Source organism: Somniosus microcephalus, chromosome 21, assembly GCF_052327205.1.
Source record: "Somniosus microcephalus isolate GS21.2 chromosome 21, FLI_Smic_1.0, whole genome shotgun sequence".
Taxonomy (NCBI): domain Eukaryota; kingdom Metazoa; phylum Chordata; class Chondrichthyes; order Squaliformes; family Somniosidae; genus Somniosus; species Somniosus microcephalus.
In genome coordinates, this window is record NC_141007.1 from 57,517,448 (window position 1) to 57,533,842 (window position 16,395).

General features: G+C 42.4%; 1 protein-coding gene across 1 annotated transcript; it reads right to left on the reverse strand.

The window, feature by feature from the left end:
* Nucleotides 1-2,443: 2,443 nt before the first annotated feature.
* LOC147102849 (uncharacterized) lies at nt 2,444-15,883 on the reverse strand. The gene is made up of 5 exons (XM_085963734.1): nt 15,552-15,883; nt 10,721-10,867; nt 6,635-6,714; nt 4,296-4,675; nt 2,444-3,570 (listed from the first exon to the last, which is right to left on the reverse strand). The coding sequence occupies exons 2-5, from the start codon at nt 10,774-10,776 to the stop codon at nt 3,442-3,444; spliced, it is 645 nt and encodes a 214-aa protein (XP_085819860.1). The 5' UTR covers nt 10,777-10,867; nt 15,552-15,883; the 3' UTR covers nt 2,444-3,441.
* Between the last annotated feature and the right edge of the window lie 512 nt (nt 15,884-16,395).

The window sequence follows — 16,395 nt, forward strand, 5'->3', positions numbered from 1 at the left end:
AGGGGATCGGAGGGAGGAGAGGGGAAGGTGGTCAGGAACTTTTGGGGGGGGGGGGGCGGAAGCACGTGATCCAGGTCTAAAGGGGCGGGATGAGGGATGAGAGCAAGAACGTGATACAGATGGGAAGATAGATGAGTTCTCCCGCCCTATTAGGTCTGGATCACGTTCTTCCACCCCACCCTCTTTACACCTGAACCACGTTATCCCTCTCCTTCCCCCCTACCCTCAGACTGCAATTCAAAAAGACAGCTCACAACCACCGTCTCAAGGGCAACTAGGGCTGGGAAATAAATAAATGAATTTTTAAAAATGAGTGTATTCGGTGCTGGTCTTACTACATGCATATTACATGTATGTGCTATTTGCCAGACTTGACTATTCCAATGTTCTCCTGGCCAGCCTCACTTACACATTCAAGACAAACTGTTAGGTCCCTTGGAGGACAAGACAAGCCCATCAGAAATCTGGTCTTGTCCTCTAAGGGGACCAATCAGAAATTTGGCATTGGGTCCCACTCTATATGCCGATTAAATACTTTGGTTGCTTTAAGTCCCACCCACCTCCAGTACATTGGTGACAAATGACACTGAATTCATCATCAGATCATAATCACCGATCTCATTTTCTGGGACAACAGGTGCTGGTAATGGTTCTACTGTTACCATTTACACATCCTCTAGTACTTCATTAATACCCCTCTTGCCTTGCCCCTTCATCCCTTTTGTTAATCACTCCTTCCCTCCACCCTATCACAGACCTACCCCCCACACCTTTACCCCTGGCTCTATACTTGCTTATAAACTGTTAATCTCTAACTTCTTCCAGTTCTGATGAAAGGCCATTGACCTGAAACTTGTTGCTCTCGACAGAAACGGCCTGACCCGAGTGTTTCCAGCATTTTCTGTTTTTGTAAGTCGTAAGTAACTGTAAATAGCACCTTTAAATAGCCCCTTGCACTGAAAGCAACAGTAGAACACTGTCAAAGTGCTACTGCCTTATACTGACCCCTTATATCAGCCATTGCCCGTAGTGGGCAATTCACATTTGCATAGCTATAAATGGCAGAACTCTAGTTATAGATAGGGAGAAACATTTCTCTGGCACGCCCAGCCAAGTAATTTTTCTTTTTAAAAAAGGTAACCTACTTTAACCACAAGAGTTGAGTAAATTTCTGTACGGTTTCAACTTCTGGGCGTTGAATGATGACTGGGCAACTTTAGACTTATCTCGAAGAACTTGGTAGAAATCTTCGGTGGTGAAGAACTTTGCAAGTGTGTGTGCAGGGGGAAATAAGAACAGGCAGGTGTGAAACTACTTTATTCAAAGTTTTGGGCACTTGTTGTTCTGGCAGCAGGTTCTTCCATTGCATTTGTCCGTGTGCCGTGGGGTGAGTGTCTATGTATAGGGAAGAGATGCCTTACTAAAGAGCCTCCAACACAACCTCTTCCAATGATGGGGTTAGATTTAGATGAAGAGGGGTGTGGAGCATTAACGCTACGTTCATCCTCTTTATAACATTAAAATAAATGTAATTCCCATAAAAATCCATGGTTAGAGTTCAATATGGCACTTTGAGCAGAGCTGAGCAACAGTAACAAATGTCTTGGCCTCATCCCCAAAGTACTAAAAAAAACACTACGCAAAGAAACACCAACTTACAGTAACAGTACATACACAAAATGTCCCCATCAATGCGGGATACCTTGCAGCCGCTCTTACTGCCAGAGTCACTCCATTTCAATGTGACAGAACAGGCTTGGTGATGGGCCTTAAAGGGTACTGGCATTTTTTGGGGGAAGTCAGGTGCAGTTTTTGGTGGCAGATTGAGGCAGTAGCCTTTAAGAACACATTCTCCTCGGTTTCACAGCCTAAAGCGGACAATAATTCAGAGGAGAATCGAGGCCAGAGAGAGATGCATTTTGTAGAAGAGTCAACTATACAATTTGGGTTGTAAAGTCTGTAAAATGTGTTAATACCCAAAAAGTATTGACTTCACAAGAATTTAATTAAAATGATTCAATCAACACAATTTTCAATGAGTAGATACACTGAATAAATCCAAAGCACTTGTAACGAACTATACCATTATTAAATTGTTTGTGGTTGGATGTCTAGATCTCAGCTGAATGGGTGTTAAAATAATTTTAAACTTAGAATATTGCTTTTACTTGATTATAATGTTTGGGAGAGAGACAGAATTAAACTTTGGTTTTGACACCAGGACTGTAGCTAGACCAGTCACACATTTGGTGCATTGTCATGATTAATAAAGTCTTTAAAAACCAAAAAAAAGTTTTTAAAAAAGCTATAAAATGTACAGATTCAGTTGTCCAGTGATTCCTTTACAAAGTAGTGATCTGTTGAAAATCTGTTAGGAAGAACAAAAGAAATGTATCCAACAGTTTTCCCAGCACTGAACAGAGAACATAAATAGATAAGTGTATTTCACATTAAAAAAATATTTTTTATTCACACAGCTGATTAGGTCGCATATCTTTACAGCTCAGCCCATTTTCCACATTAGTATAAGTGGGTGAAATGTCAGGTGGGCAATCCTGAATGCTAGATTTTCTAATAGGCATTATAGCCATTCAATGATTTATGCTCAAATTCCAGGAACATTTCCAGAGTTTCTTTAGCAACTGAGCAATCAGCAGATCCCCAATATATAAAAAAAATATCCAACTATTAAATCATCAGCTAATTATGCATCATACAGGAAACTTTCTGGTATCCGGCACTGACGGGACCGAGTTGGTGCCGTCCCATCAAAACTGCCGTATAAACCAGCGCTAATGTTAAAACATACGGAACAACAAACCCTGTAGCAACAGCTTCAAAACAGTCGGCCGCAGCTTAAAAGCGTCTCTGTAGCTAAGCAACAGCTTCAGCTAGACGCTTGGGAGCCACGACTGGAAAAAAAAAGCAAACGAGAAGTAAAAAAACTTATAGGAAACGGCTCCTGAATTTTGCCGGTAGATAGAGCTTTCCGGACATTTAACCTCTGGTTAAACAAAAGTTTCCTGTATAAAGTAATATAATAATAAATCAAAACAACTCCCTATCTGTCGCACCATAGAATCGAGAGATTACATGGCTGCGGGTGGGGGAGTGCCGAGTCACCATGATCGATCCAGCCATCCAGTGTGGGTCAGGCTTGGTTGGCTAGCCAGTCTTTTCCTGCCCATCAATTTCATCCATCCACATGCTCGGATTCCCCATATTACACTGCTCGGGGAAAGAGAAGAACACCACACGCAATAGCTCATTTCCTGCATTGCAAAAGTGCTTCATTGACTGGGAAGTTCGGAGTTCGTGAAAGGTGCTATATCAATGCAAGTCTTTCTTTCTATGAGGAGTAGCAGCTTGTTTTGCCATCTCTGCACGGGTTACAAACCTGACTGGATGCCATGAATTTGTTAACCCTCTAGGATTAAGAAATTACAAGAAAGTCAAATCATCAATCAGCTCCTTCATTTCAGATGCGTTTCTGCTAACAAAATCCTTTGTGTCTTGAGAAATCTTTTCCAATCCTGCTTCCTTTAGGGCTGCTAGATATTCTTCATTGGTCTGGAAATAATTGAAACAGCTTTGAGTTAGATTTCTATGGTTATTACATTATGCGGTTCAAATAGTGAGATGAAGAATATACCTCAATTATACAGTTACTTTAGTCCTAGAGTGCACTGTAGAAGATACCACAGCAGTAAAAGAATATTGAATGAACTACATGAAGCTTAATTGTTATGGCAAAAGCCAATTAAAGAATCAGCAATAGCAGGGGATGCTTTTTGGACAACAGCCTTTAGCTGAACAGAATGGCGACAAAGTGGAACAACACTGCACCAAGCACAACTGTGGGAGGGGAACCTCCAATTCCAAAAATAGTTTCAAATTGAGAATCAGGGCTAGAATGCTTGTTTTGCCAAATTATGGGGTTGCATTATAAACATGGACTTGCAATAAATTCCATTCCTTACATCCTGGCAATGGTGAGTTCACGTTACCGCACTGCAAAGCACAGCTGTTAAATGCATAAATATAAAATGATGCTAGTGGTAATCACAGATCTCGATGTAATTATTGTCATTCAGGCATATATAAAGGACGTAAAGCTAAACTTTATACAAAATATAAATGGTTAAAAGTAATTAACTGTTCAAAAGTTCCTTCCTAAAAATAATAACCTTTGCATGGATTATGTTGAATCTTGTTTTGAATATAATCCTCTTCCCTTCACACAATACCTGGAGTACAAGAAAACTGAACCCCAGTATCACAAAAGAAGTATTTACCTTGGGCCTGAAGCCTTTACCATATTCATAGATCTCAGTTCCAGGAATGATCACTTCTTCCTCAAAGAGCTCTTGTAAACTACTGGCAATTTTGAACAAAATTTCCTCTTCATAAGCAAATACGGAACCATTCTTTCCAGCAAGAATGACGAGCTGAAGTCCTGGAGCTAGGCAGGGAAGACCATCAATCGTACCCAGGACCACCATGTCCATTCTCTCTGGCAGGTAGAGATCTTCCCAAGATTCAAGCATATCAGGCCTTCCCCAATAAACCGTGTCATCCAGGTCTCCAATTCGAAGTGGCATTCCCTTAGAAAGTTGCGCAGTCTGTCCTCTGTGTTTACTCACTTTGTCGGTTACCAGCGGTAGATACCTTGCACCTAGATTGAACAATTCATGAATATTTCTGAAATTAAATACCTACTCAGTGGAGAAATGCACTACATGGTATGGTACCGAAGCATGCCGTTTAGAAAGATTGCAATTTGATTGTTGTGTGCTGATCATTGGTTGTAAAGCACTTTTAGACGTCCGGTCATCATGAAAGGCACTATATAAATGCAAGCCCCCCCCACCCCCCGCCCTCAAGTGAGCTAGCCAATTTCAGCTAGGGCAGCAATCAGGTGCTGTACTTTAATTTAATGAGTAGCGTTGGGGTATGGAGGAGGATAAATCACCCAGCGTGTCTGCTTCTGACTGTCAGCCAGTGATCCCTGTAAGGAATATATGTGGATATCAGGCGCCACATGACGCCATCATGAGTGGGGAATACAGGCTACCGCACTAACTATAAAGCAGCCATTTTTTGCAAGAAGGTTGCTGGCACTTGTAGACCTAAATCCCAGCACAACTTTAGACCACCTTCAGGGAAGGAGGTGAGGAAGCTTTTGGGGGGGGGGGGGGGGGGGGGGGGGGTGGGGGAACATGTAGAATTAGAATATGCTCCCAAGGTGGGCCACTAGGCACTAACAGTACCAACCATTCTATGTTCACTGTGCAAGTTCATTCATGAAGAATGGCCACTTGGGTGACGTACTTGAAAGCCATTAAATTCCAAGTGCTTCCCAGGGAATAGTAAATATATTATTCATTCTTGGGATGCGGGTGTCTCTGGCAATGCTGAGCTTTATTGCCCATCCCTAGTTGCTCCGGTAGTGGTATATTGAAAAATTAGACACTGGGTTGCTAGGTGGCCGAGAGGGAGGTCGGTCGGTCGACCGAGAGAGGTGTGTCGGGTCGATTGAGAGGTGTGTTTATTAAGCAGAAAGTCAAGGCTCCCATAAGGAGATTTGAGGTGAGTCACCACACATCACTCTTGTGCACCAAGAACAATGCAGCATGCAGGAAAAAGAAAAAACTCTCATCTCTACAATTGAAGGAGCATGGACAGAAAAAGGATTTTTTTTAAAGATAAAAAACCTTCAATCACCCTTTCACACTGTCAGGGTATCCAAGTGCTTCAGTGTTATATTGAACACGCCATGGTCCCATAAACAACAAATAAGATATTCTTCCTCAAAATAGTGCCAGCAACCCTGAATAAGAAGGTAAGAAATAGGAACAGGAGTAGGCCATTCGAGCCTGCTCCGCCATTCAATGAGATCATGGCTGATCTTCTGCCTCAACTCCATTCACCAGCCCTATCGCCATATCCCTGATTGCCCTTACTAGTCAGAAATCAATCGACTTCTGTTTTGAATATACCCAATGACTGAGCCTCCACAGCCCTCTGGGGTAGAAAATTCCAAAGATTCACCACCCTCTGTGAAGAAATTTCTTCTCAACTCAGTCCTGAATGGCCTTCCCTTTAACCTGAGGCTGTGGCCCCTGGTTCTAGACTCTCCAGTAAAGAAAAACATTCTCCCAGCATCCACCCTATCAAGCCCTGTAATAATTTTGTATGCTTCAATGAGACGCCCTCTCATTCTTCTGAATTCAAGAGAATACAGGCCTAGTTTACTCAATCTCTTCTCATACGACAGCCCCACCATCCCAGGAATCAATCTCGTGAACCTTCGTTGCACGCCCTCTATGGCAAGTATATCTTTCCGTAGGTAAGGAGACCAAAATTGTCCACCTGTTCAGTATTGCACTGGTGTTTCTAGATTAGGTGCTCAAGTCCTGAAGTAGTGTTTGAATTTACAACCTACTACCAAAGAACAAGAGTGCTATCACCTTTTGAAAGACAGCAATAGTAAAGAGTTCAATTTATTTTAATAGTCTGTAAAGGAGGCACTTAATTATTTAACCACATAACGTTTATTGTTAAAAGGAACACAACTGAAATCAGCCTGGCTTTAGTATGTACAATAATCATTTATATAAATGAAGTCCTTTACCTGGCTTCAGTTGGGAGAAATCTCTGATCCAAGACTGATCACCCGGTCTTGTTTTTTTGAAGTTCTCAATACTGTAATTCCTAATAAAGAACACTTAGTCAAAATAAAGTTTATATACACTGCACTATACAAAAAAAATTGTGAAACTGCTGCAGGAGCCACAAACTCTGGAGTTTCCTTAACTGTATTCTATCAGTATATGTAAAGCAGTGAACCAATGCAGCAGGATCACAAATATATGTATTTGCAACGTAAAACACTGACTACAGTCTAAATAGCTAGCGAGGATGAACATAAGTCAATTAGTCAAAAGTTAATTATACTGCATAACATTCTCTCATGGTGCGGTTAGGATTAAATATGATTATATCTTTCAATTATTGGGATCATGGCACAAATCTAACTACTGTATTTAATTTGTTCCTTTAGATCCTGATGTATGTTAGAGGTTACCACAACAAAATGCTAAGAACTTCTGGACTTTATTTCATTTGCTAGGAACGAGTAGACAAAACTAGCTCAAAAATACAAACCAAACTGGGTGCGGCTCATTCCAGCCCTAGTTTTGTTGTTAACTGTGCTTCAGATTTGCACAATAGCACGCTGACATCACACAGAATTAACCTAAAACTGTATTGTCACAATTTAGAAACAAGGACAGGGGCCTTTCAGGACACCCAGAAACAAAGTGGGGTAAATTTTTATTCAGCTTGTACAATAAAATGATCTTCATTAGTAAAACAGAACAAGTACAAGAGACAAAACAGGAGATAGGACAATATCCACAGATCTCACTTCTATTCATGTCATGCAAAGTGTAGCACAAAAACCAAAAGTAAGTTAAAGGAGATATACAGTATCAATTCTATACTCTCCCTTCAGTTGAACTCATCCCTCTAAAACTTTTTATTCTTTAACAGAATTAGAATGCATTGGGCATGATCTTAATCCCATGCATACTTGGAATAAGACATGATACAGTAAGTGAATTTACAGTCTTAGATTAACCACATTGAAAATTGTAAACTTGGTACAGCAGCAGAACTCCACCCGTTTCTCCACCCCCCCCCCCGACCAAAACCATTAGTTCAAGGATAAATTGATCAACTGTTTCCAACAAAATGGGATCATCTACCACCAGCCTAAAGCCCATTAACACCAATTATATGCATTCTTAAAGTTCAGTCTACAATTTAATCTGCAGTAGCGATCAATTATCTCTACCTACATTGGAAAGATAGCAAGTTATTTGCTTCCAGAGGGACCAGGTTTCTGTGTTGAGGCAATAAAATTTGCTTTAATTGTGGGGAAGTTAGCTGGGGAGCCACAGTGCTTCACAACAATGTTTTATCTTGATGTGGGGTGTGGAGGAGAGGGATGAAAAGGATGGTGCTTTTAATCTTGCTCCACAGAAGCTTGCCTCCTCAAACCAGTAACCAACACTGGGAGCAGCAGACGGTTTACAGAACATACCAACTCAGTCTTAGGACTAAAAATGGTCGCATGAAGTTGTAAACACAATGAAACAGGTACACTACAAGTTAGGCAAATATATATGCTCAACATCGAGCATGAATAGAACCAAGAACAGATAATATTTTTATAGCCCCGATGTTCACAAATGTATATTGCTTAGATTACCATTAATATATTCATTACAATAAATGTACACTACATTTTCTACAACAGCATGCATGTCACAGGAACAAAGTAACTACATATAAAATGTATTTACAAGGCAGTTTGCTGCAAGGGCACTTTAACATTTACACCAGCTAGTAGATGGCTGCACACAAACACAACAGTTGTTTGAAAAGCAGAGCACCTAATGAAATTAACTGTTTGCATGATTACCATCATTCAATTTCACAGCTATAGTTTTAGTCAAGAAAATGGATACAATCCAAACTAACCAAATAATTCTCAGTGAAATGTACCAGTCACATCAAGCTTTTTGTAACTTTGGTCAGGGCTGTTTGTGATTTGACAGAGAGGAAACCCAATTGGAGAGACGAGCACAGATTTGAGAGTCAAGGAGTTTGGTGATAGGGTTACAGTTGACAAGAGGGGTCCAGGGAATCACATGCACTTTTTGAAACTCAAATTTAACAAGACGATACTAATGTAGGTTTAGCAGAGCGCAGCCTTACCACCAACTCAAATGCGGTATCTACTTTTGTTCTGTCTTCTCATCATCTTTAACATTTCTCATCTTCAGAGGACATCAATAGATGGTGCAGTTTATTATACCACCACCTGCTGGACTAACATGAATAGGTCAAACACTGTAGAACCTTTTTCAGGTGAAATAAGAGTTGAAACAGATGGAGAAGCTGGGAGGTCAGTCCATTAGACAACAGCTCAGTTGTTCTTTGGGATAAGACAACAAGACAAGTGCAAAATACAGAATTCTTCAAGATAGTCTCAGTTCTTTGTAATGGCTTGATGTTTAATACATTTCTGAATTATTTCTAAGTATCATTCTTCTGATTTCTCCAAAGAGACTTATCTTTAGATGCATTAAACACTCAAACATCCAGTCCCATTCGTAATCAATAGCTATCTCAAGGAAAAAGTTGTTCAAAGCCGGGGAAGTTACTTTTTTTAAATAAAAGAAAAGGGCAGTTTTGGTTTTCACATGCAGTTCTTCAGCTCATCAGGGAATAGCTGGTATCCTGGAGAGATCAGCATTCTTAATTCTGGTCATCATGGTCAAACTAGTCACTTCCAGGGATAACATTTAATTCTATATTGCTTTTCAATAGTCACCAAGCACAAGAAATTATACTTTCTCACTTCGCAAACACTACGTTTGCAGTCGTCACAGAAAAATCGTGGACCAGGATATTCAAAGCACCAGTAAATAGTCCAAAAAATCCCATGTAATAAACTGTTACTTATGGAGTCAACATAAATCAGTGCCTCAAATAATGAAGAGATGGATTCAGGAAATGCAACCCCCATTCACTTGTAAAAACCCAAGGATCCCATACAAAAACAACAGAATTTGATTTCATCAGTCTCGGTGATTCATTTAGATAACATTTTCTGTCTCCCATTCTTCTCACTACATTCGGGACTTTAGAAGACAAGTATTTTGATAAATCTTGATAGAGGTTTTCCATTTGTAATTTAAGTTTCAAAAGGTATCAATGTCTAAAGTCACTGCTTCCCGTTGATTCCTGCTGTATTTGGTGCAGTAGTTTATTCATGACTTGCTGTGGGGTACTGAAATGGCAAGAGTACTAAATCTGGCAAAACACTGTACTCCATGGGAAAAAGGATGATTACTGTTGACCTCAATGTCCCCAGGGATTGCTCGATTACTTTCCAGTGTCACTGGACAGGTGTGAGTGAAGGAGAGAGGATCAAGTGCCGCAGTACTGCTTCCCAAAGTCTAAGTTAACAATCTCTGTGTGAGTTCACACATAAAGGATGGACACCTTGGCATTTAATAGTGGGTATTTGTGAAACTGAACACAAGTCATTGTTCCAGGAGACAAGATGGGGCAGAAGATTTGGGAATGGGTAGAAGAGAACATAGTCCCACGTTTGACCCTTGAACTAGAGTGGTGAACCTGTGGAATTCTCTACCGCAGAAGGCAGTGGAGGCCAATTCATTAAATATATTCAAGAAGGAGTTAGGTATATTTCTTAAGGCTAAAGGGATCAAGGGATGTGGGGAGAAGGCAAGGACAGGGTACTGAATTTGGATGATCAGCCATGATCTTGTTGAGTGGTGGAGCAAGCTCGAGGGGCCGAATGGCTTACTCCTGCGCCTATGTTTCTATGTATTCTCAGGTAGCCCGAGTTCAGCTTGTGCAGCAAAGAAAGCTCAAAACTGCTCCTACAACCCTTGGGCTTGGAGGGGAAGCGGAATAGCCAGACAAGTGTAATAGGGACAGATCTCTATCCACCTCCCTTGCTGTGCATGTGCTTGTGAAAAATGATGCGTTCAGCTGTAATAGGACTCAAAACATCTACTCATTTGCCAACTTTAGGATGGCCCATTGGGCCCAATAGCTTTTTCCTATTCCCAATACTCGTGCTCTTTCATCTGAAAATGTTTTTTAAAAAAAAACTTACCAATTTTTATCTCCCGAGGAAACAACACAAGAACCTGGTTTCACAACAATGGTCATGCTTGAAGTTTTTTCAAATGTTCTTTGCAACTGTAGCTCACTGAGCCAAGCAGGTAAGGATAAATTTCACAGCAGAAATATTTACACCACCCTGTAGAATAAGTGCAAAAGCTTGTAAAATACTGAAAGAGCAAATTTCAGCGTAACACCGGGGGTTGGGTGAAAAAGAATCACTCATTTAGAATGTGCCGCATATATAGAACACACCAAATACAATTAAATAGCTACAACAATTTGCATTTATATTGCACCTTTAAGGTAGGAACATGTCTCAAGGCACTTCAGGAGGTGTAAGGAAAACTAGACACCAAGCCAAAGCAGAGATAAGAAAGAGATCTTCCCTCCATAGCCGTCAACTTCACAGTCCCCAAACCCCGCTTCTACCTCCGTCCCAAGATCCACAAACAGGGCTGCCCCGGTAGACCCATCGTTTCAGCCTGTTCTTGCCCCACGGAACTAACTTCTTCCTGTCTCAACTAATTTTTTCTCCTTGTCCAGTCTCTTTCCACCTACATTCGCGACTCTTCTTCTGCCCCTTTAACAGTTTCCTGGCCCCAGCCGTCTCCTTTTCACCATGGATGTCCAATCCCTCGACAACTCCATCCCTCCCCAGGACGGCCTGAGAGGGTGCGCCGCTTCCTTGAACAGAGGCCCAACCAGTCCCCATCTACCACCACCACCACCCTCCCCTGGCTGAATATGTTCTCACATTGAACAACTTCTCCTTTGACTCCACTCACTTCCCCCAAATTAAAGGTGTTGCTATGGGAACCCGCATGGGCCCCAGCTATGCCTGCCTTTTCGTGAGATATGTGGAACATTCTTTGTTTCAGTCCGACTCAGGTCCCCGCCCTCACCTCTTTTTCTGGTACAAGAAACTCTCTTAACTGGCACCTAAATATCCAGAAATCTTTCTTAACCGGCAAAATTCAGGAGTAGGTTCAGGTAAGTTTTACTATATAGTAGTGGCCGTGTAACCGGGGTTTCTGCACCTGTGGCCGTGCAACAGGGACACCTGGATCTGTGGCCATGTAACCGGGACAGAGTGGCCGTGTACGGGGCTCTCGTACCTTGGTAAGTATACCCCTCTGTAATCCGGACTTTTTGATCAACCGGCACCACGCCGGTCCCGGATAAAAAAAAGTTTCCTGTACATTGATGACTGTATTGGTGCCGTTTCCTGCTCGCGCCTGAACTCGAAAATTTCATTCACTGTGCTTCCAATTTCCACCCTTCCCTCACCTTCACATGGTCCATCTCCGACTCTTCTCTTCCCTTCCTTGACTTCTCTGTCTCCATCTCTGGGGATAGGCTAGCATCAAACATCCACTATAAGCCACTGACTCCCACAGCTACCTGGACTACACTTCCTCCCACCCCACTTCCTGTAAGGACTCTTTTCCATTCTCCCAGTTTCTCTGTCTCCGTTGCATCTGTTCTGACGATGCCACCTTCTACACCAGTGCTTCCGATATGTCTTCCTTTTTCCTCAACCAAGGATTCCCCTCTACCGTGGTTGGCATGGCCCTCAACCGTGTCCGTTCCATTTCCCGCACTTCTGCTCTCGCCGCTTCTCCCTACCAGAACCAAGATAGGGTTCCCTTGTCCTCACCTTTCACCCCCCACCAGCCTCCACATTAAACGGATCATCCTCCGCCATTTCCGCCACCTCCAACGTGACCCCACCACCAAACACATCTTCCCCTCCCTTCAGCATTCCGAAGGGACTGCTCCCTCCGCAACACCCTGGTCTACTCCCCAATCAGCCCCTTCCATCCCCACGGCACCTTCCCGTGCAAGCGCAGGAGATGCAACTTCTGCCCTTTTACCCCCTCCTTTCCCCACTGTCCAGGGCCCCAAACACTCCTTCCAGGTGAAACAGCAATTTACTTGTACTTCTTGCAATTTAGTATACTGTATTCGCTGCTCACGATGCGGTCTCCTCTACATTGGGGAGACCAAACGTAGATTGGGTGACCACTTTGCGGAACACCTTCGTTCAGTCCGTGAGGGTGACCCCAAGCTTCCAGTCGCGCTTGTCACTTTAATTCTCTGCTCCACTTCCACTCTGACCTTGGCCTCTTGCACTGTTCCAATGAAGCTCAACGTAAGCTCAAGGAACAGCACCTCACAATTAGGCACTTTACAGCCTTCTGGACTCAACATTGAGTTCAACAATTTCAGACTAACCACCTCCCCCCCCCCCAAACCCATTTTTTCAGGCGGCAGCTGGTGATGATTCTGCCGTCCCCGTTTACAACATTTAATCTCTCCTGCCTTCAATCCTAGCAGACTGTCCCTTCAGTTCCTTCCTCCCCTCCACCCACCCCCACCCCTTTCCCTGCCTCTGCACCCGCTTAAAACCTGTTACATCTCCAACTTTTACCAGTTCTGACGAAGGGTCACAGACCTGAAACATTAACTCTGTTTCTCTCTCTACAGAGGCTGCCTGGCCTGCTGAGTGTTTCCAGCATTGTCTGTTATTTCAGAGATAAGAAAGGGTGACCAAAACTTGGTGAAAGAGGAGTTTTAAAGGAGGTGATAAATAATTTAAAAGATGAAAATGCCAATAAACTGACCAATATAGTACATAATAAGATCATTTGAATTTAATGAGAAAATAGTCCCACTGGCTGTCAATGCATAAAAATTTAGGACATTTCAGTCCAGTTTTGACCCCCCCAACCCAAGTTATTTTCTAAAACTTTTGCAAACTTTAGCCTGGATTAATTCAAATACATTTTCCATAGTCCAATAAATAACCCATCATACAATAGGTTAACATGGATAAGAAACTTGAATAAAGACTCAGCTTTTGATTTAGGTATTAACATGCTTTACCCAATTATAGCTAACTGCACTCACCAATTGGTGCAATTATTACACACGACATCAGGATTGCCTCGTGATTTTTAATTTATAGTAGTTTGTTTCTCAATTATAAATCACAGAATCATACAGCACAGCAGGAGGAAATAGCTATCCAATTAGTCCCATTCCCCTGTTCTCCTTTTCAAGTATTCATTCACTTCCCTCAGTTACTATTGAATTAGCTTTCTCCGCCCTTTTAGGCAGCACATTCCAGATCATAACTTGTAAAAAAGATATTACACTATTTATAGACACAATAGACATAATTTTTGCAAGTGACAAGCAACATGTTAAATACTTCCTTCCAAAAGAGGGAGATCTGACATGTACAGGCTGGCCAAATTCATCTTATTTCATATGTGCATATAATTATATTAGTTTTATGATATATAAACAGTTTGTAAAATAAAATGTTCATAAAAACATCCTAATTTTCTTCACAATAGTGGGTATTCTAGGCAGTTGTATGATTAGAGTTCATGCTTGCAATTGCCATTAAGTCAAGATGGCGACCGAGGCGGTCCGGAGGTACGCGCTCTCCCTGCTTCAGACGGCCCGCTTCCCCGCCGCCGGAGCGATGTGTTCGGCGAGTCAGGCGGAGGCAGCGCAGCAGCAACAGCCACGACGACCCGCTACAGCACGTCGGCCGGCAGCTCCTCGGCGGGAAGCTCGCAGTCTGACTGGGAGGAGGGAGAGCCGGGCATGGTGGCCAGAGGCCGGACCGTGAGAAGCAGGCCACCACATCGTGGAGCCGGCAACAGTGAGAGGAGGCCGCGGTGACAGAGTGGCTGAGGGACATCGCGTTCCCACTGCCATTGGATGCCATTGAATTGACTTTTCTGAACATGGCGCTGGAGAATAGCGACGTGTCTCTGTGAGCTCCCACAGCAGGAGTGATCGGGGAGTAAGCATTCCATTGTACTAGTTACATATGGCAAATAAATAAAATTGAAATTGAAGTAATTATCCCTCTCACTGGGCTAGTACCAGGGGCTGCTAACAGAAGACAAAGGCGGCTCCGAACAAACACAAAATCTCCTCTCACCTCTCCCCACATTGTTATAACCTATTGAATTCAGAGTTTCAAAAACAATTAAAAAATTCAAAAGGAATATTTTAGCTGAACACTTTTTAAAATTATTTGGTTGATGATGCTTGGCCAGTTATTTAAATTGGAAACATAAAATTACAAGTGGGGTTTAACAGGTACAATGTACATCACCTGCTATTCTTACCACAAAATGGTGGTTAATATGAAACAAATAAAACAAGGTTTAGATTAGCTGAACAATTCACAATCCCCAATCGCTTATAGTAGGCGCGTTGGTGTCAACGTGGACGCTGTAAACAAAAAAGCCCCCAAGTTCCCCCAGAACACTGCAGTTTTCTGATTAAAATGAAGACTGAAAATGTTGATCTCCCCACACAGCACCAAGATGATAAAAGCACTCTTAATTACTCGCTGTTTGCTTTCTATTCTTTTTCATCAAATGTTTCTGAACCCGTCAGCCTTTAAAACTGTCTGAAGTTTAGCTGCTTAATCTCAGATATGCCCTGCCTCAGTCTTTTGTAACCATCAGAAGCTTTGGCATATTAACATGTTCAGCTAATTTGCAAGCACGATATCAGACACTTTTCTGCTGAGCAGGATCAGGGCCCTCAAGCCCGAGATCCTGGAACTGGTGGGCAACGCGGGACAAGAGGAAATTAGTACAGTTAAAGCCCGTCTCGCAATCGCGGTATTTATCTATATTTAAAAAGTTTTATTTTTGGAGGGGTAAAACTGGAATTAAATTACACACGAAAGGTATTTAACTGCGATTAAAAGTGATTTTTTAAAAAACCGCGCTTCCGTCTGCGCTACAATTTTTTTTTAAATCACAATTTTAAAGCTATTTAATTACCTTAGCGGACAACCAGAATCACAGTGGGTTTTAAAAAATATTGAGAAGCCTTAGTTTGCTGTATTTTGTTCCGCCGTCCAGCCGCCCTTCCTGTTGTTCGCTCTTTCAGGCTCAAAATGGCGGCTGCTCCAGATTTTCAGCTGCGTCAAAGCGGCCGGAAATACGCATGTGTTACGCTGCAGAGCCTCACACTGGGGACGACGCTGATGAGTGATGTTTATTCTTTTGTCCGATCGCAGCCCTGCCTTCGATCTAGTTCCTTTTCTCTCCAGTTTTGAAGAAGGGTCAAACCCGAAACGTCAACTCAAATTTCTCTCCACAGATGTTGCCTGACCTGCTGAGTTTTTCCAGCATTTTCTGTTGTTATTGCTGATGAGTGATTGTTCATTGGAAGTTCCTGCGGTGTGATAAATCACTCGATCCCCCGCCAGGGCAAGAATTCACTCGTGCTGATTCATTTCATAGGAAGCCGCCGGAGTCAAGGTTGGCACGAAGAGTGATGCCGTGCAGAGTGAGGTCGATGATCGCATGTAAAAATCGGAAACGTCAACAGAAAATGTTGGGTTACACTCAGCATAGGAACAGGAGGAGGCCATTCAGCCCCTCGAGCCTGTTCCGCCATTCAATGAGATCATGCCCGATCTGTGACCTAACTCCATATACCTGTCTTTGGCCCATATCCCCTAATAGCTTTGGTTATCAAAAAGCTATCAATCTCAGATTTAAAATTAACAAATTGATCTAACATCAATTGCCGTTTGCGGAAGAGAGTTCCAGACCAGGTCTGTGGAGAGAGGAGAAAACTTTAACCTTTCAATTTAAAGCCTTGTTCCAGGTCTGCCTG